This window comes from Pygoscelis adeliae, unplaced genomic scaffold, assembly GCF_000699105.1.
Source record: "Pygoscelis adeliae isolate BGI_AS28 unplaced genomic scaffold, ASM69910v1 Scaffold206, whole genome shotgun sequence".
Classification (NCBI taxonomy): Eukaryota; Metazoa; Chordata; class Aves; order Sphenisciformes; family Spheniscidae; genus Pygoscelis; species Pygoscelis adeliae.
Window position 1 is genome coordinate 1,081,688 of NW_008825052.1, and position 20,455 is coordinate 1,102,142.

At 44.2% G+C, this 20,455-nt stretch overlaps 1 protein-coding gene across 1 annotated transcript in view; it reads right to left on the bottom strand.

The window, feature by feature from the left end:
• METTL24 (methyltransferase like 24) overlaps positions 1-20,455 on the bottom strand; it is a 29,255-nt gene that overhangs the window by 4,918 nt on the left and 3,882 nt on the right. Inside the window, exons 2-3 of the mRNA XM_009326405.1 lie at positions 20,247-20,386; positions 14,147-14,375 (exon numbers count right to left, since the gene is read on the bottom strand). Coding sequence (XP_009324680.1) covers positions 14,147-14,375; positions 20,247-20,371 — 354 coding nt within the window. The 5' untranslated portion in view covers positions 20,372-20,386. The remainder of the gene's footprint in view (positions 1-14,146; positions 14,376-20,246; positions 20,387-20,455) is intronic.

Below are 20,455 nucleotides of genomic sequence, written 5' to 3' on the forward strand. Positions count from 1 at the left end.
ACGGACAACCTTAGCTCTGGTATTTCCTAACTTGACTCTGCAACAAAGAGCCTGCCAGTCTATCCGTACGTGGGTCAGTGAAACAGTTTAGCATAGCGCTCCTTTGGGTTCAAGGGGAGGCTGAATGTAAACGATGCTGCTCGTGACATTTCAGCTGAGAACTACTTCATGGTTGAGCTCACTTGTTTCCCTTTATACATTTAAATAGGTTACTTATTTTTCAGATAGCAACTCGCAGCTCTACTTGTAATGCAATTTTGTAGGTAGTTTTGATTCCACGTGGCTGCAATTGCCATAGGACTGTGCTGCCATACTTCAGAAACCACAGATTCTTATCTTTGGGAGACTTCTGTAACTTTGAAAGGAGACAAATTATTCAAAACCTTTTTTTGGGGGGGTGTGTGTATGTTTCTAAGTGTTTGCTTTTGTTTTCCCATGATTTTGCTTTATGGCAACAGTAGGACATCTTTTCCCAACAGTAATGTTTCCAGTCATCATCCAGGTTGGTTTGTTTTTCTCTCATGACGCTAACTGCTGCTCTGGCTGCTCAGGAGCCACTCCGCACGCTCTGCGCTGTATTTGCAAAATTGATCTGAAAAGTGGCTGCTAACCAATGTTTCAGTAGGATAAAATGAGTTACCACAGTAACTGCTTAAACACATACTGAAATGACCAGGGAAAAAACACAACACTAGTGGGGATGTGCTGCATGCAGAAACCAGAGGCTCTTTGTTACCTGCAGTGCCCTGCACTGCTCAGAGACCTGTCTCCCCACCAACTGTTGTGACGGCCTTCCATGCAAGGGGTCCACCTCAGCCCAGAGTCTCCATTTTATGCCACGGATAGGGTAAAATAAACGGCTCAGAGTATCTGAGCAAATAACAAGTGTCCTGCTAACACTGAACGCAAGTTTTGTGACGAGAGATCACACAGGAGATATTTACCCTCAGTGATAAGCAGCGCACTACAGGTAAGAAATGCACTACCACCTTCCAGATGCCTTGATTCAAAGTGCCAGTGAAAGGATTAGTGGACAAATCTATAAATTCAGAGCTCTAATTCACCTGGGAGTGCAGCTGGAGTCTGCTCCTGAGAGTAAATCCTGGAGGGCAAAGATCTACAGTGCCTGAAGGTAAAAGATGGCAGTCAATTGCCCGCCGGTTTCGAGTACTCACAAAGGCTGGTTCCTCTTATCTTTCACAAATCCTCTTATCTTCCACAAACTAACTAGGTTATCACAGAAAAGTAAAAAATGTGGATTTTTTAATGTTTTCTCAGTGTTTAGCTCCCTTGAAAAAGCAGTGTAGCATTGTACCAGTTACGCTTGGAGAAAAAAAGAAGCCTTTCCTCATGCACAACCAAGCATATAAAACAGCTGAAAAAGAATGGGTTTTAGTTAGTGAAGGTTGACACGGTACTGTATAAAGGCTCATTTCTTCTTTTTAGGGTAATGACTTGTTACAACTGTGCATCATTTCCTAAAGCAGAGATCAGAGCTCTGTTTGCTTTGATCGTTCTTGAACTACCAGGGTTAACAGGGATTTCAGGCTCTGTGCTGCCCCGTGGGCACCATTTAAAGCTCCCCGTGGAGAAGAGTCAATTGAGAGTGAGTAGCTGGAGGAAGCAATTTAGCTGTATTACTTCCAGCACAAACTCAGCATGTGGAAGCGGCAGCCAGGAAAGGCAAAAACAGCAAATGCGGTACAGGTCAGGTAAAGAGGATCCCTCCCTTTCTGTGGGAGCAGCTCTGTGGCGTAAGCTGGGAGCAGGGAGAGGAGAGCTGGCTACAGCTTTCAGAGAAGCGGAGCTCAGAACCACCCTGTCCTCCTGAACCACAGTGCTGCACTCCGGACTTGCAGCTATGAGAAATAACCCTCTGCTCCAGCTCCCTGATACCGAGTTACCATTTTGACACCAGCTGTACAGCGAGATGAACTCCGCTTGCTTATGCATCAGTTTTTCCCCTCTCCACCTAAGTAAAATTCTCCATTTTCAGCAGACGGAACTCCAGAAAAAGCTGTTTAATTCATATTTTGATAGCACACGACTTTGCAGGTAACAAACAGCTTCTTGAGCATAGTTTTTTTTAAACGTAGCTTCCCTCTTTTCCCATCTGCAACCTTTCAGCATGATACTTCCCTCACTTTCTTTCCTTCCAAAATGCATCCAGCCCTTCCTCACCAGCAGGCGACGGCTTGGATGTTAAGTCCCTTTCATTCCCTTTTATTCTGAGCTGAGGCTGTAATTGATGGCAGACAGGATGCCACGTAGCCTAATAGCAAATTATGCTCCCAGCAGCTTGCGACTGCTCCTCCCCGTGCTCCCTGTGATCGGTGGGAGTGGGAACCATCCCAGCTCTCTCTGAGCCATCCGGGGGGGAGATGGGGACTGCTGTGGGCATGGTCTGAGCAACACAGATACTGAGATCAGGAGAAAAGTCAATCACTACTGGTTTACAGTGGTGTACAGCTCCAAACAGCAGCAATTCTCCTTCAAATTACCTCCCTTCCTTCCTACTCACATTTACACACCCCTCCGTGATGGTCTGTATGGCCACCTTCAAAATGACTCTGGGACAAACGTGTAAATGACACGAGATTATTCGCTCCCAACGTGACAGATCGGGCACATCTTCAAGTATCTGCTTAAGGCATCAAAGCCACAAAGCCAGTTTGTGCAGCTGGGTGCTCACATGGTCTTTGGTCTTTTTTTACAGTAAAGGGCAACTGTCCAGTTGAAGTCATACAACATACACATCACCGAAACAGAAAACCTGCGATGAGTGCAGATGAGCTTTGTTCCCTTGCTCTCACCACTGATCCTCCCGCAGCCTTGCGAGTGACAGAGAAGTCTTTTTTCCCCCAGTTTCGGTGATGTGCTTCCATGAAAGTGTTACACAGCAGGGGCAGGATATTAACAGTCATTTTATGTTTACTGCTTAAGCTAGAGAAAATGTTTCAAAATCATATTAACAAAACTTATTTAACTTTCTCTGATGGCCAACTGTCAGTATAGCAACAGCTTGCCAGAAGCAGTAATGGCCCCAGACGGACAAACGTAACCATCCAGAAAGCCGACCCGGTGCACGCAGGCGGCATCAATCTCAGCTGAGTGCTCAGGAGCGCTACGCCCATGCTGTCCCACGGGGGACTGCTCCCAGCCAGGACCCACGCGGGCACCCCAAGTGACTCCCTCCCACAGTCGCAGAGCCCAGGTGTGGGGGCCACTTGGCGCTTTTATTCCCCACTTCTTCCCTTGGTGTCTGATGCCAAGACATTTCCCGCATACTCTCTCCATCTGGAAGTAATTTCTCTCTGAAGACTCATTACAGAAAAAGAGACACCCGCTCCCCCTCCAGTCCAGTCCAGTCCAGTCCAGTCCAGTCAAGTGATGCCACTTACTCCAGTGGACAGGCAGAGAAGAAGAGGCCTTTTAGCTAGCAGGAGGTTTTTTCCAATGCCACTTTACCAAAGGACAAAATAATCTCGGGACAAACAACCACCACCTGACTTAGGAGATCGGCATGGCCTGAAATCCTTTCTCCCTGGCCGCATTTGGTCAGGAGGCTGTAGGGTTTCACCTGTGGCCTTCCTGTCATCACAAACATCTTTCTTCGTCGTGGGATCTTCTCATCTTAACTCACTCTGGGCACTGGACCAGCCAGAGACAGCAGCTCACTCATTAATCGTCTTCTGGTCATAAAATAATACATGTCCCCAAGCCTGAACTGATTTTCAGACAGGTTTGATGGGTTTAGCTAGCATTACGCTATAATGACCTTAAAGCTAGAGGTGCTGTACTTAACATCTTGTCTAGCTTGCTACCCAGCAAGACCAAGGTTCCTGTACAGTGACCCAGAGAACAGGATATACAAGCCCTAAGCATGTGGCAGGCTGGCACTACATGCAGACAATGCTGAGGGAGAGGACCTTCCCCTCACAAAAATCCTGAGCATCAAAGATCTTGGTTCCCCATCTCTTTAAATTGAGACCAGTCTCCAGAGCAGGCAATGGGAACCTCAGCGCTAGCTGAGGACTCAAAGTGATGTCCTTTGGAAAGGACAGGAAACAGGGTGAAGAGCCACCATGAGGACATGAGCCCCCAAACAGTGACCTCCTTGCCTGCTCAAACTGGCAGCAGCTCACAAGCGTGCATCCCTGCTCAGAAACACTGTGCTCCAGCTCCCATTTGCACTGTGTTACCTTTTTCAGTTTGCATGGCTCTTCCGTTGTACAGAAAAAGATGAAAACAGCATCCCCTCACCAGGTCCCTCAATCTGATGGCTAGATTGCCCAAGTGGGAAAAATCCCACAAGGGCGCTGCAGAAACCCTGATCTTAAATTATTTATCAGCCTGATCATCAGCAAGAGCTCTGCCTGCCGAAGCCCGTGCTGCAAACAGACATTTTAAATATTGCATTTATTCCACCAGCAGCCAACAGCCCAGGCTGGAAGCGCAGTCACTCCGTGCACAGCTCTGGCCGAGCGCACGAGTTGCATTGCAAACCATTCAGCCATCTAATCTCACAAGAGATGTCCTGCTGCCCGCTCCCCCCGCAAAGGGAGAAAATCCTTTCATTTCTGTTCTTTTGATCTTCTCTGCCAGACGCTGCTGGATGCCTGTGGGAACGGATGTTTACTCAAAAGAAGAAATGCTGTATGCCGGACCCTCACGTCTCTTCATTAAAGGGGAACAAACATTTGCAGTCTGTCTGTGTCGCCCCAGCACCAAGCAAGGGCAGAGGGACCCGGCTCCGTGCTTACATAAGGCCACGTTATCCCAGTCTTGCTAAAGGTGAAAGCCAGCAGCAGCACGACAAATGCATTACGAGGGGACGAGGGGGAAGTCGGCGCGGGAGGTTTGCATTAGAAGGCAAATAGTTAAGCAGCAATTGATCCTGAAGCCCTGAGGAGCAAGGCCTGTGAGTGTGTGCGCGCGTGCAAGGGACAGAGGGCTTAGGCTACCGTAAAATGGTCATACATAGCAATCAGCATTTTGGCTGCAAGACCTGCTATTGTTTATTAACACAGTGCCCATGGGGGCCTTCAAAATGCAAGTAATTGAAGAAAGGGCTGAGAGTCCCATCTCCAAAAAATATTCACCACACCTTAAAGAACATCTCTTGTACAATGAGAACGTGCAGCCCCGGTATAACTGAGTAGCTCCAATTAAATCTGGTGGAGGACCTGGTTCCCATCTGCACTAGCCAGTGCAATGAAGTCCTTTAAGACTAAACCCCTTCATGGTGATCTATTTGTTTCACTCCATTTCTGGTCCAAGATGCCAGCCTGCCCCTCTTCTGCTTCACTGTTTCTCTGTCCACGCTGCTGCCTGCTTGCAACCACGGCAGGAAGAAAGCTGCGCATTCCTGAAAACATGAGTAAGGAACACCCTGAACTGCTTTCACGACTATCAGATTTCACCTGGGAGGGGCAGTGAGGAGGGGAAAGGAGAGCTGCTGTGGCTTTGACCTCTGGATTTCAAATTTTTGAGAATGGAGGGATGCCTTAAACTGCTGTCAGACCAAAAATGAGACCAGAAAGGATCCAGACACTAAGGTGAAAGTATTAAAACAAGAGACGGCCAATTCCAGTGACAAGAATTTGTAAACAGTGACAGGAGGAGGGATGAGCTACTAGGGACAAACATGGGGGAAAAAAATTACATTTTTTTAAGAGAGCTCCGAAGTGCTCTGGATAGGGCATTTATCTAAAGAGCTTGTTAATGTCAATTACTCCCTGGAAATTGTGAGAAAGACGGGTAGCAGAGAAAGACCAGGATGCTTACGGAAAGGGGGTTGCTCTCAATTCTCATAAAGCCAGTGTCATGTCATGGACCACCACCCTGAGCAGATATTCAGCACCTTGGCCGAATTAAAACGATACAGATTCACATTACTGTGTTTAAGATGGTGTTAATGGCTTAAGCAGGAGCTGGGGAGCATGAATACAGGTCTGAGCTCAGCAGGTGCCCTGCATCTGGTACCACCTTGTGAAGCAGGGCAGGTTCCCCAGGCTCCTGCCGAACTCCGCTTTCAGTGGGAGGAGGGAACCAGGAATGACTGGCTTCTTACAGCAGCGGCATACCAATGATGGCTCCACAGCGCCTGGAGCGAGTGCCACGACTCTCCTGAATGCAACTGTTTGACGCTGAAATAGTGGTTATGCTGCTGCTGCTGTCGAAAAGAAGGTGGAACGGCATATTAGTGCACCGAACTGTGCTGGGAATTGAACACAGCTTGTGCAGCCCTCTAGTAAAGCTGAGGGAAAGCAGATTTTTAATACCCGATTTTTTCTGAAGGGTCTTAACAACCACAACAAAGGCAACAAAAAAAGAAAATAAAACCCTGAAAAAAAGTCCTCCTTCCTTCCTAATTTAGCAGACAATAATATGCTTTGAAAGGGCTTTTTTTTTTAAAGATGACCTGCATAAGTTCTGTTTCAACAGTGAAATACTTCCATTACAGTTCAGGCATTGCATTAAGCTCTTTTCCTAGGGGAAGAAAAGGCTATGGATCGCACCACATTTGGGCAACGGTATCATTAAGAAGATCTTCGCTCCATGCCTGACAATTGCATACTAAACAGCACCTTCAGGTCGCTCCCTAGAAACACCACTACTCTTAACAGTATCTTGACGACTGCTCCTGGTGGAGAGAATTTAAATGAGGCGAAAGGAGATGTAAGGGACCAAGAGAAAACCCCATAAAGGAATGCATATGAGGCATTGCATACAACACAGAGAGTGGGAGAGGTGGTGAGCAGTAAATCACTGTCCAAACATCTTTGCTTCCAGAAACATGAGGTTGTCAAGCCCATTTCTCCTTGCAACCAAATTCTTCCATCCAGTTACAATTAAAATACTTTACGCAGCAGCAGCCTCAGCTGACTAAGCAAATACAGAGCAATTACCACCTTGACTTCATTATCGCTAAAATTAAAAAATATATACATCCAGGAAAGAAACACTGTGTGTCAGGAGCTTGTAGGTTACTCGGGGGCAACCATTACAAGGTTACAGAGGCAGCATTTCCAACTGCAGCTGCAAACATCTGCACCAGTTTGATTGCACCTTTTCAGCAAATGGAGTAAAATTTGCCAACTCACTGACGCAGCCCCAAACAAAAGGTTCACATGTGGCAACAGTTAGTGCTCAGACTGCAAGGAAATCGGTCGTGTTACACAGAGAATGAATTTGGCCCAGCATGTACAAACATAACCTCAGAGGGACTGAATGCATGTGTTACGGGCAATAAGTCTCACAAGAACTCATAAATCAAATTACAGAGCTAGAGGCAGATGCTTATTGTAGAATAACATGCTCTCCAGCACTCTGAGCTTTTGCTCTAATGGGATGACTTAAAAAAAAAAAAATTACATTTTCTGGCTAGCTTGCCCAATGTTATTATCTCCAGCACTCTCCCTTTCAGCACAACCAGCGTGGAAATCAGGCGTGTGAGACAGGTTTGCAGAACTTTGAAGTCCTGATCTCAGGACTTGTCAGACAGATGCTAAGCACAGACAGCATCTCGGACAGACAGATGCTGAGCATAGAGAGCATCTCAGACAGACAGATGTGAGCAAAGACAGCATCTCGGACAGACAGATGCTGAGCACAGAGCTGAGTCTGCAGGCAAGTCACTCAAGATGGGATCCACCTCACCCAGCCTTAGATATCTAAACCCAAACCAGTTGTCCAAGCTCCCTTTATAGACGACAGAGAAGAACAGGAACTTCTGAAGGGCAATTTGAGACGTGCAGGTCACACCATCTAGCCTGTTTTAAACATCTGCCCTTGAATGAGATGAACTGCACCTTAACGGTTTCCCTTGAGTTTATGAGGACCTCAACAGCTATCTCAAGTGTAGCAATTTAAGTTAATGGAAGTGGGTTCCATGCTCCTCCATCCCCTGGCAGGTCATTTATTTAGACTATAAGCTGTTACAGCTACGTTATTACATCTGCCTGGTGCAAAAGGGTTCAGTGCTAACGTGGGACTTTACTGTGCAGAGTTACTCCTACTACAAATAGGAGTAACTGGCCAGGACCAGCCATTTACACTTTAAAAAAATCAGTGCCCTGGGACAAAACTCCTTCTACTGTGCCATGCAGAAACTGATATAACAAAGAGATACTCTGATTCATCCACATAAAATCAAACCAGATGACAAGCGGTAGCAGTGCAGACATTTTCAGGACGGGGAGTAAGGCAGTCACAGCCTGAGCCTTAGCAGACACCCCACTGGGACTTCTGAATAGTACTGACTGCTGACGCTCCAGCTGCAGGAGGGGCAGCAAAACGCTAATAAGATGTGTCCTGTTTTTGGCTGGGATAGAGTTAATTTTTTTCCTAATAGCTGGTACAGTGCTGTGTTTTGGATTTAGGATGGGAATAATGTTGATAACACACCAATGTTTTAGTTGTTGCTGAGCAGTGCTTACACTAGTCAAGGACTTTTCAGCTTCCCATGCTCTACCGACTGAGAAGGCTGGAGGTGCACAAGAAGCTGGGAGGGGGCACAGCCAGGACAGCTGACCCAAACTGGCCAAAGGGACATTCCATACCATGTGACGTCATGCTCAGTACATAAACTGGGGGGAGTTGGGGGGAGGGAGGGGGCGGCCACTGCTTGGGGACTGGCTGGGCATCGGTCGGCGGGTGGTGAGCAATTGCATTGTACATCACTTATTTTGTATATTCTTTTATCATTATTATTATTATTATTATTATGTTCCCCTCCTTTTCTGTCCTATTAAACTGTCTTTATCTCAACCCCTGAATTTTACTTTTTTTTCCGATTCCCTCCCCCATCCCACCGGGGGCGGGGAGTGAGTGAACGGCTGTGTGGTGTTTAGCTGCCTGCTGGGTTAAACCACAACAAGATGTTATGGGAAATACAGGATCTCTCATGTCGGAGGAGACAGAGAGGCCAGTACGATAACCCTACCAAAGCAAAGGCTGTTCTTCACAAATATATCTGGATGGTACAAATATATCTGGATGGTAAATAACAGCTGCAGAAAAAGGGCCACTTAAGCCTAAAGACCATTGATTGCACAAGAAAACTTGGATGTGAAAATAATGAGGCTAAAAATCAGATGAAGGGTGGGTTTTCCCCTTCTAGAATTGAGATTCTGGAAAAGCCCCAAATAAGCATAATGAAGCAAAGAAAAAATTAAGCCCTTTCAAGACAGAACTCCAAACATTTACTTAAAAATTTGTATGATCCAGCGATTCAAGAGGTCTGGTCTCATTTGGTGTTTCTGACGCTAAGCCAAACGTAGCAGAGTGCAGATCTGAACTTGTGCCTCCTGCTCCAGCAAGGTGAAGGGGGCTGTTCCCCGGCTGCAGCAGCAACAGTGACAAGGACTCACCTCCCTGCAAGAGCTCCCGGGCTTCTGAGCTCCTGGCTTCTCATCCCGAGTTCAGGCTTCCGCATCAGGACATAGACCAGTCTGCAGGCGCTCATCAGCCTGTACTGAGGACCTTCTGTGCGTTAATATGGCAGCTGAGCTGAGTTTATAAACACTGGTGGCATCCACACATCGAACTTGGGCATGGCAGCCCCTTAGTGAACATAACTCACACTAACTAACCCCTAGGCTCCCAGTGCAATACCTAAATCTACCCTTGCAAGGGATAATCAAAGTTAAATGATTTTGTTTAGGCAGGGTCAAGAATTCAAAAGACTATTCTGGCCCCTGCAGTCCTGACGTGTGTGTAGTAAAGAGTAGTTGCATGGACTTGGTTGCTCCAAAACTTGAACACGGACTTTTCCCAACCTGAAGAGTTAATTTTTTGTTTTGTTAATCAAATCTCCATACACAACTAAGTTGTTATACAGTTTTCCCAGTGCTTTAATATTTATTTGTGTACTGCCAACAGAGCCAATTTTAAACCAAAATGGTAAATTGCTTTTCTTTAATCTTTGCTCTTTCATACCAGTCTTCCCAAAACTGAAAGTGCAGCACGAAATAGATTCTATAGTATCTGCTTTAAGAGAGGAGCAAGTGATAAATTACTTGCCTAGGAGGAGATGAGGTTATTAATCAAAATGGCTTCAGGGTGTAGTGTTTTGAAGTTGTGTCGAGTATTAAATAAAAGGTGAAAGGGAGGAGGTTTTTCCTTTTGAAACCCTGAATCTAAGCCTGTTCAATAAAATGAAGCAGACCCCTGTTAGCCAGGTTGTCATAGAAAAAAATCTTCATGAAGAGGCAGTGTAAATTAAAGCCTTCAAATCAAAATCAAGACTTACAAGATTGCTTTGCGTTTCTTTTCATAATAAACAATGACACAGTTTGGGCTCTTACACAATTTGTTCAAGATGAATGGCAGGAGTTGAACGCAACTGTGCTGTCCCTTGAAAGTTACACCTAAGAGCACTTCCTGATTAAATGAAGGTTTTACTTTGCATTCTCAGATTGTCCTTTCCAGCTTAATTTGTTTTCCAAGAAACCATCTCATCTACTGCTGAGCTATACTGCCAGGGAATGCAAATTCATAGCGCTTACTGATGGCATCACATGAGATTTGTCCTACAGAGCTCCAGAAAGAGGAAAACTATTACTGAAATAAGAGTTTGCATGTGTGAACATGCATGATTTACTCATGCATGCCCATTCAGGACAGAATGAACTCTTGCTTGCTTCTGCTGCTCAGGGCCTTTCTGTCAAAGGTTTTAATTTTGCTTTATAGCATAACCTTTGGAATACAGAATACATGTAGTAGCCTGGTTTGAATTTCTGGTTAAGGGTTAGGACTTTTTGTAGAGGGGATAATGTTGGAGTAGTAGGAGGGAGCTCGCATTTCAATATGGTCTTCTCCTTATAGTTTTTTTGGATACTAAAATCTGGGCTTGTTGGCAACTGAGCACCACACATAGTTGTGTGTCAGCTGGGAGACACCAAGGTCATTGGGGACTGGAACACTTGCCCTGCAAGGAGAGGCTGAGGGAATGGGATTTGTTCAACCTAGGCAGGAGATGGCTTTGTGGGGGGGCTAACATCAGCCTGTAGAGCCAGCGGAGACAGGCTCTTCAGCAGTGCATAGAAGTACGACAAGAGACAACAGGCATAAATTGAAATTGGGGGCTTTCAGACTGGATATAAGGAGAAACTTTTTCATGATGAGGACAGTCAAGCAGGGCAACAGCTGGCCCAGAGAAGTTGTGCAGTCTCCGCTTTGGAAAAAACTCAGTGGTTTTTAAGACCAGAGTGGATAAAGCCTTGAACAACCTGGTCTGACTTCACAGCTGGCCTCCTTTGAGCAGGGGATTGAACTACAAGCCTCTCAAGATCCCTTCTGACTTGAATTTATCCAGTGACTCTGTATGAAGGAAGTTCCCCATCCAGCTATCACTAATCCATGGGGAACACCAGCACTGTAGCATCCTCATCTCAGTAGGTAGTTAGAGAATATGAAAGTGAAAGCTTTCACAAAATTGAACTCCACTGCAACAAGAAAGAAAATCTTGTGCATTCAGTGGCTTTCTCCCTTTTTTCCACTGTTTATCAGCAGTGTGCTACTGCTGAGCGCTACTACATGCACAGAGTGTGCATGTTCAGCAAAAAAATTGGGGGGCGGGGAGGAAGATGAGCAAGATCAATTTTTACATCTTTATCCTTTCCTATGGACAATAAAATACTGCTCTTCTCAGAAGATACACCAGTAAATTTTCAGTTTAGATTTGTGTACCAGGAAATAGGACTCTCATGACATTCTTTGGAGATTATTCCAGGGCTTAAAAGATTTCACACTCTAACAGTTCCCCAGAATACTCTGACTACATGTTTCCTTTGTCAGTCTTATCCTAATATAGTGCTAGATAAGTCCTCTACCTCCAGGCTATTTACACTCCCCAGAGAACTGAGGACTGTTACGCCACATAGCCAGTTAAAAAGATCAAGTTCTTTTCATCTTTCCTCAAATCCACTCTAACACCAAAAACCTGTTTGTATTTCTTGCCATAATATCAGGATGGGTTTCCCTTTCTGTGGATGAGGTCCCACTACTGACTGCAGAATAGCAGGTGTGCTCTCATCCAAGCCAGAGTGTAAACAAGCCCGTCCAAGTTCTTTGATTCCCTTGCACACAAAACCCCCAAATTGCATGTTTTCTTTTCAGGGCTACAACGGCAAGAACTCCAGGAGACCTCATCTGTCCTCTCTTCATCAGCCCGACCCAAAGTCTCTGACGTCAGTGGAAATAGTCTCAATCACTTGGAAGGTCTTGGATCAAGTCCCAAATCTTAAAGAATAAAAGCAAGGAGAAAACGAGGCATTAACTTTGAATGCAGCTGCCTGGAATTCCTGCCTTGAAGTGGGAAAGGAATGACTTTGAGGGTAGGCGGAAGGATTTTTAAAGTCCCATTTTAAAGAATGGGACGAAGAGCGTTTTAACTTCCTAATTGAAAAAAGTGCTTTGGAAAATAATTCTGTGAAACTGTTTTGAATTAACTTATTTATTCAGTCAAGGGAACATTCCACTCACATTCACCAGAAGAATAAAAACCTGAATGTCACAGTATTTAGTTTGATGTTCTATTCATAAATTGGAGCTTATCGGTGTCTTTATGCAACATACAACTTCTCAGGCTGCCTTTCAAATTAAAGAAAAACTAAACAGAGCAATGTGAGGAGAGTCAGCCCATTCAGGTATTTCACAAATAGGAAGTAACAGAAGATTGCAGAGTCTATAACAGCTTTATCCTCACTGGGAGAAAGTCAACTCCTGACTTCACTAATGTCATAGTTTTGCACAGGGGAGCTACCCCAATGCTAATAGAGCAAGAGGCTGTACACACTGTTCATAATGCGCCAACACACTTAACCAAATCCTATGCCATGTGTACACAGCCAGAGAAAAGCCTGACCGCATGTGTTACATGTGCGTTATGTTCCTTGGCTGCCCTCCAGCCGGCTGCTTTCATGTCAGTTAACTTTCGCCCAGAAAGTTATATACTCAGAATCCATAGCTACACCCTTCTCATTCACAGAAGGTCTTACAATCACTCTGTATTACCATGATAACCTGAGAACTGACTGTTCTCAGCAGGTCTGGTATATCAGAAGACTCAGATGCTTTTTCTGGATCACGTCATTAATCATTTGCTCTGTGACTAATTCTTCTAAAATCAAAACAATCAATGTAAGGCACATGTCAAAGGAAAGCCACCTCTCTCTCTCCCCAGATGTTTCACTAATGCACAGCCTAGTATAGTTACAGCATGACTAAGAAGTAGGAAAAAGCTTCCTTTTTCTGCTCTTATCTTCAAAATGGTCCAATCAGTAGAGCTGAACCAAAAGAAAATACTGAAGAAAAGCAAGAAGTTAACTGAAAAGGACATCTTGCATTTTGTAACAAACCAAACAAACGTTGCACTGCTTGCTTTGTAAATCTTACAGAAAAGCTCCTCCTTAGCTCAGGCTGCCTATTTCTTAAAAAACAAAGACAAGCAGAACTAGCTGCAGGCAATGAAGTACATTAGCATTTGAATTCATGCTTGTATATCCTCTGAGGGAAAAACTCTCTTAAAAGCAACCTAAGGAACTTCCTCAAATGTGTTCTGGCAACAGTTATTTGAGACTTGAAGATTTCTGATGTCTGTACAGTTCCTTAAAAACAAACTGGGAAATGTTAAAAAACCCAGATCTTTGCCAATTTCAAAACAGGATGTTTTTGTTGTCGATGACTGTAATTAGGACCAGTGACCTTGAAAATGTAAACAACCCATCCCTTACCTCTTCCCTTCTAACTAGTGTTGCAAATATTTTTTTTTCTCTTTATAAACTTGGCTATATGAGTAGTTTAGTGCTCATACTCAGGCAAAGACCAGAACTTCCACAGGACTAAAAATACTAGCACCCAATGTCACCAGCTAGTTGAAGGGAAAAGGAAGGGAGGAGGAGGAAAGTATTTAGTATATGGCTAGTGATTTAAAATCAAGGTGGCTGTTATCAGCACACAGAAAAAGCAAGACAGGAAAGGCACCCCTACAAGACATGTGCTACAAGTATTGCTGAAGAAAGACCCATTGTCAGGATATAACCTTGGAAAGTGTCCGAACTCCTGAGACAGCAAGGAGGAAGTTCTGCAGCTTTCCCAACACCTAATCCTGCAGTCAGAAACCTGACCCCTGAGTCCTCACCTTCTGATGTCCAAATTCATTCAATATTGTGCCCAGCTTCTTCGTGTTGCTGTGAAGTTTATGAGCAGCGATGGCTGGATTGGGATCCCTCCAATCAATGGACAGGCGATGATACCAGAGGTGCCGACCCTCCTGAATGTGTGCTGACTTGATGCTGGGGTCAAAGCGATGCACCTCACATCCGCTGTTGGCCATGCTGATCTCAAACTGGTTGTCATCGTTGCCTAGCCTACGAAACAAAAAAGAACTATTAATGCTGCAAAAAGAACTATTAGTGAGTAGGACGTTCTGAGGATTCATAGTAAAAGAAGGTAAAATCCAACCTATTTCTTTCTGAAGTGAAGTGGAGGAGCTGTTGTGCTGCTTCATGGGATATATCCACAGCACTGAGCACAATCTAACCCTAATTCTGACGAGATAACCAGAAATAAAGCTAAGGGTCCACAATAATACCTGCTGAAGATTTGGAATAAGTAGTTAGATAAAGGAAATTTAAAGGAACGTGTTTTTTCCCGATGTCACATTCATAATCAACCTTAAGACACTTTTAATGAAATTTTTCATTTATACAATGAAACTACTGGAGTGGATTGCATGAACTAACCTCATCAGAAAATTCAAGCTCAATGCAACATACTGCATAGGATTAGAATGAAGTGCTCCTTTCAAGGCAAGAACTAAACCATTTTAGCCAGGCTGATAACATTCCCAAAGAGCTTTTTCTTAATTCAGAAGCTGACATCATTTATAAGAAAGTAAATTAAACGTTAGAACCTTTGTGCTGTCATTATTCCTCTATTTATATTTTATATTGATATATATTCCTCTATTTTCAATTTGCTTTTTCTTGACAAGATTACAATACCTTCCTTAGTCCCAACTGCACAAACTTCCAATAACCAAGCCATAAGCAGAAGCGCAAATACATTTAAAATTTATACAATACTGTTCTGTAAAAATCAGGCATATTTCCCATCGTGTCTATAATCTGGTGTTACAAAGATGAGCCACAATGGCCACCAACAGGGGCAAGACACAAGAACCAAATGCCTCTCTTTCTCTGTGCACAGGAAGGCACAGATAAAAAAGCAAATTTAAAAATAACTCCTTCACAACAGTAGCAGAGTTGTTACACAGACTTAAGAGAAAGACTGCTGCTAATTTGGCAAAGACCCCAAAGAAGAAGAAAAATTAATAGCCCCATCGTACAGCAGTGTTGTCTCAGTCCCTGTCTCTTGTAAAGACGTATTTTACAAGGCTGTGCCAGATTCCCACCTCCTACAGCCCATTGGTTCACACAGGGTACACTAACACTAAAACTTCTGGTATTTACCATTGCAATCATATGTCTGGACCCACAAGCCTTCCCTACTGCATAAAACAGGATGTCCTCTTCATTCCTACTCCTCCAAGCTTCTTCCAAACGTGGTTCAAATCATGCACTAAACCTTAGACTTAATAGAAATTATGCTGTTTGATATACACACATGTAGTGCCGGAAAGAGAATCAAGATTTTTAAATCAGTGCTTCAACCTGTTGTTCTAATTGAGAATATCCACTATCTACTAACAGCATGGCATTTATCTATCATACACAAACCATTACAGGGCAGTACTCTTAGATGTACTGTCAGAGCACCTGCTACACTACACCACAATTGTCCTTAGAAATGGTGTAAGTCTGAAATAATTCTGGCTATTTGCATCAATATGTAAAACGGGATACATTTGAAATCATGCTACACTATGGTATGACATTAAGCCAGCACTAAATGTTTTACATAGATGACATACTGGTAAACTAAAATGAATCCAACTCGTGAAACAATGTTTGGAAGAGCATATGTTTTGGAAGTTACCAATACGGTATGACGCTTGCTGTAATCCTGGCTAAGCACAGTGTAACGACGCCCTATTAGAAGGTCTTCTCCTCAACCATCTTCCCCTTCAGTCGTCCTGGGAAAGTAGGAGGAGACAAGGTTTGCAAAACCAGCCCAGCGTGCTTTTAAGAACAACTCTATTTCACAGGATTCCAGCCCATACAGCCGTGTAGGAGGAGAAGAGAGGAGTTTTCTTTTAATACATTCAACACACATTAGGAAAAAAGTTCAGAAGTTAACCAAGTGAATCGACATATTTGTTTGCATGTGGCTTTCTACAGAAGGGACACTGATGAACAAAGACCAGTGTAATCCCTTAGGAATGAGAAGCTGGCTAAAAATGAACAACATGCGAATTGTTGGGGACAGTTACAGCATTAGAGCAATGAGCCTACCAGCAACCGACGGACACATGCGTCCGTGACACACTTCTAACAGTACCAGCTGGTACAATCCACACGGCCAGATGCTTTTGATTTAGACAAACCTCAGGCTGCCTCCAAGCAGATTGCTACTCATGTGGACTGCAAAGGGAGGTTCACAGTGGTGCAAAACAGAAAAAAAATATAGATGAGGGTGAAGAAGGTGCTGATATATCTTCTGGCACTCTAGCTAACAGCTCAAATTTATGCCTGAAGAGAGACCTAACCAACAAATATTTAGGAGAGAACATAAGGTCATCTCCAAAAGAAATGGTTTGAAAAATTCCTGTCTCGCATGTGATCATGCTAAGGGATAAGGTAAAAAGGTAAACAAATGAGGTCTCCTAAGAAAGATTTTGTGTTACTTAAAAAGGGACCATGATTTTAGAAGAAAGGTGTGGAGGTCACGGAAGACTAGAGAGGCCCTTCCCCACCATCAAGAGAGAGCAGCTGCTGCCTCCAGCAACAGCAAAATAAAAAATACTACAGACACCGACTTGTTTTTACTGTAAAGGAGGAGAGCTCTATTACAGAGTCGGCAGTTGCACGCAGTCCCCTGCAGTGGGGGTAGAGGTGGGCTTTCAAAGCAGCAGGAACAGCACCCTGCAGACGGGCCCTCCTAGCCTGCACGAGAGTGGAAAGGAAGGGCTGGCTGGCACTGCTCCCCGCCGGCAGCAGGGCAGGGACGCTGACCCAGGACAGAGCGCAGCACAGCAGGGAGCAGTGTCCCTTGGCTGTCCCCTGCTCCCACAGTTCGCAGAGGGTCACGGTACACAGAGCCTCACGCTCGGAATAAACACTGGGCTGCAGCTTGCACTGAACCGAGCATCGCACTGGCCCCTGCGTCCTCCCGGAGCACAGCAAGCATGCAGGTGGCACAAAAGCTGCTCTGTCTCCTCCAGCACAGCTCTAGCGGACACCTGTACCTGATCCAGCCCGTTAACTGCAGGTACTCCAGCTCCCACAGGGACCACAGGACAGAGCTGTAACAACATGCATGTTAAGGTCCAGCTTTCCCTTTCTGTGTTCCCCCTCCTCCCCTTCTTTCTCAAAGGAAAATAACTGAGCTCTGCAGCTCGGGGGAAAAAGAAGCATCCTCTGCCTGGATCCTAAAGCCCCCCACTTTAAGATCCACCTGAAAGGGCTTTTATACAGTATTGCAGCGAGATTCTTTAAACCTCAACTGGTAAGTTTCCGAAATCCTATTCATTTTTATTATCCCAGCTTGAGTGCCTGCCTGTGGTGTTTGTAACGGATTTAGCTTAATTCTTATTCTGCTAAATCTAAGCAGATTTAGCACTACTAACTAGAGCTCACTAATGCAGATTGCAACTATGTATCATACTGGGAAATCCTGTCCCCCAAGCAAAAACATTGCTGCCTCCCAGTAGTGGAAGCAACCAATACTGATTAAAAAGATCCCCAGACATTTCAGACACTGCTTGCTCCCATTCACAAGTAACCTCTTCTAGAGCATTCAAGACGGCAAAGCCTAAGCAGCACGTTCCATTTTTAATGATATATGGATTTAATTCAGGATTCCCAGTAACACTCGCACTGAACTTTCACATTTGCCCTCCATCCATCCTCTCCACAGAGAATGTTCTTCATTGGAAGCAGCTGTTCCCCCTTTGCTCTTAATGAACTGTAAGAGATAACAGACATGTTTAAAGGGGATTTTTGTCTTACGCAGAACAAAATTACTTTTCTGCCTGCCATAAGCTAAAGGAAGTGAGTCTGAGAGAAGAATTATGCAGTAACGAGCTCCAAAGGCTGCAGAAGTAAACTGGAGGATTGAAGACTGTTCCTCCTTAACCTCAAATATTTCCCTTTTATTTTTTAGCTGTTTCATGTGATGGTTGGGTAGTTACTGCACATGTGTATCTGACGATTGATGGGAGAGCCAACATCAATTTCAATCTCTGCTAAGCCCTACTGTTCCATCAGTACACAAAATCTGGCATTCAGGCTCCCTGTACCGTACCCAAAACAGCACCACATATAAAGCACTGGTACACATGCACTAGCTTAGATTTGTTCAAAACCATTAGCAAGTTATCTTTGTGCTGGTCAGCTTTGTGCCAAATCTGCATTTCCTAGCACGGATGAAATTAACTCTGTATTGCGTCTACTGGCCAATTCAACAAAAATACCATTCTCAACCCACGCTTGGTCCATTACAAAAGGGAAGAGGGACATTAATGCAGGAGCTCAGGTCTAATATTAATAATCATGTAACTTGAAGGGCAAGGTCTAGATTAATTCCACTGAACTTTGAGTACTTTGCCAAGACATCTAAAGTCAGCAGCCACGTTATCCCAGGTTTCCTCTATAATCAAAGGAAAGCTATGCCTACCTCCAGAATGTTATTTAGCTTAGCTGATTTTCCACCTGAATGTGCCTGCCTCTCCCTACTGACTACTAGAAGGAGCCTGAGGCAACAAGTGAATATTATAGTCAAGCAGATACAGTCTGGACCTGAGCATGGGATAACACAGCATCTCTCCTAACTTGCATAGGAACGTGAAAAACTGAGGGGGAAAAAAAAAAATCATGTAAACCTATATTTTGCATTAAAACCAGGCAGATATAATTTGAAATAGATTGCAAGGAACATTCAGAAAATAAGAAGCTACAGTAGTCGAGAGGAGTTTGCTCTCCGTGTATGTGATTTGTCTCTAAGGGGCATGTTATTGTTGTTCTGCCACAGAGCAATGCAGCTGAACAAAACCTGAGAGCCCCTCACCCTCTGAGGATTTTGGTCTTTACAGCTCAATATAAGCTCCATCCAAATATAAGCCCAACCAAATTAACAGAAAACAACCCCTTTGACCGCAGTGCACTCTGCATCCACTTTATGTTAATTGCTGGTGTTAACTGTCATGGGCTAATCACTGAGAAATGCCACCTAGACACAGGTCCTTGCTATCCACCATTTGTAAACCCACAGCAGCAAAATCACAGGAATAAACACTGCTTCAAGGGAGACGAAGCCCTTCGATACACTTCTAACCTAAAGATGGCTCCCAGGACAGCAAAGAGAGTTTTATTAGGCTGCAGCTATGTGGTGATCTGTGTGAAACGAGCTCCAGACCCCAGCAATCATTCTCCTAATGCACCGGTGCGCTGATGGGTAATGCCTGACGAACTCTGAGGACTGACCTCCCTTGTCCTCCCGGGGAAGCGGAGTGTTTTATTAGCAGGGAAGCAGGCTGCATTTGTGGTTTTACTACCTGTGAAAGCACTTGTTCTGTGAAGAGTGAAAACTTCAATCTCAAGTGCTGTAAACATCATAAACACTACAAACATTTTAAAATAAAGCCGCAACTGCCTTTATTATTATCACTTCGGCACATGTCACCCCGAAGCGCTTAGCAAACACACTCTCATATGGAAATGTACTATTTTGTCCCGGGGTAGTTCATGAAGTTTTATAAGTAACGCTGCTGAAGTACCTGACAATTATGGAATCATTTCTGCTCAGGGAAGATGCTGTAGGCTTCTCAGTTTGTCTCATTAATTTCCATCTTCCTCTACGTGAGCTACCACTCACTACTCACCATTAAGCAATTTGTTTTCATACTGATATTAGAAAAGCAAAGGAAAACAAAGACCCTCATGGAGAAACGTTTTTCCCTAAAAACAGAGTTTACAGAAGCACATCAACACCTAACAAACAAACCTGAACAAAGTCTGTATTTTAAAATACAACCTTGTTGCAGCCTGTGTTGCATTTATAGGGCTTTTTGAAGCTAGGTGTCATGAAACAATTTGCTGTCTTTTAAAGAGACCACTTACCCAAGGGAATAGAGGCGGCATTGCTTGCTTCTGATTCGATGAATGAGGCTAAACCTCTCGTCAAGACAAATTGACCAGGGCTTCTTTGCGGTTTCAGAGTGCCCTGTCAGGCTGTTCAGGTTCATGTGTTCACATGAAATCTGTTGAAATCAAAGGATGTTTCATTTTAGGACTTGACTTTTAATTTTTTTTTAGTTTGCCTTCTGGGG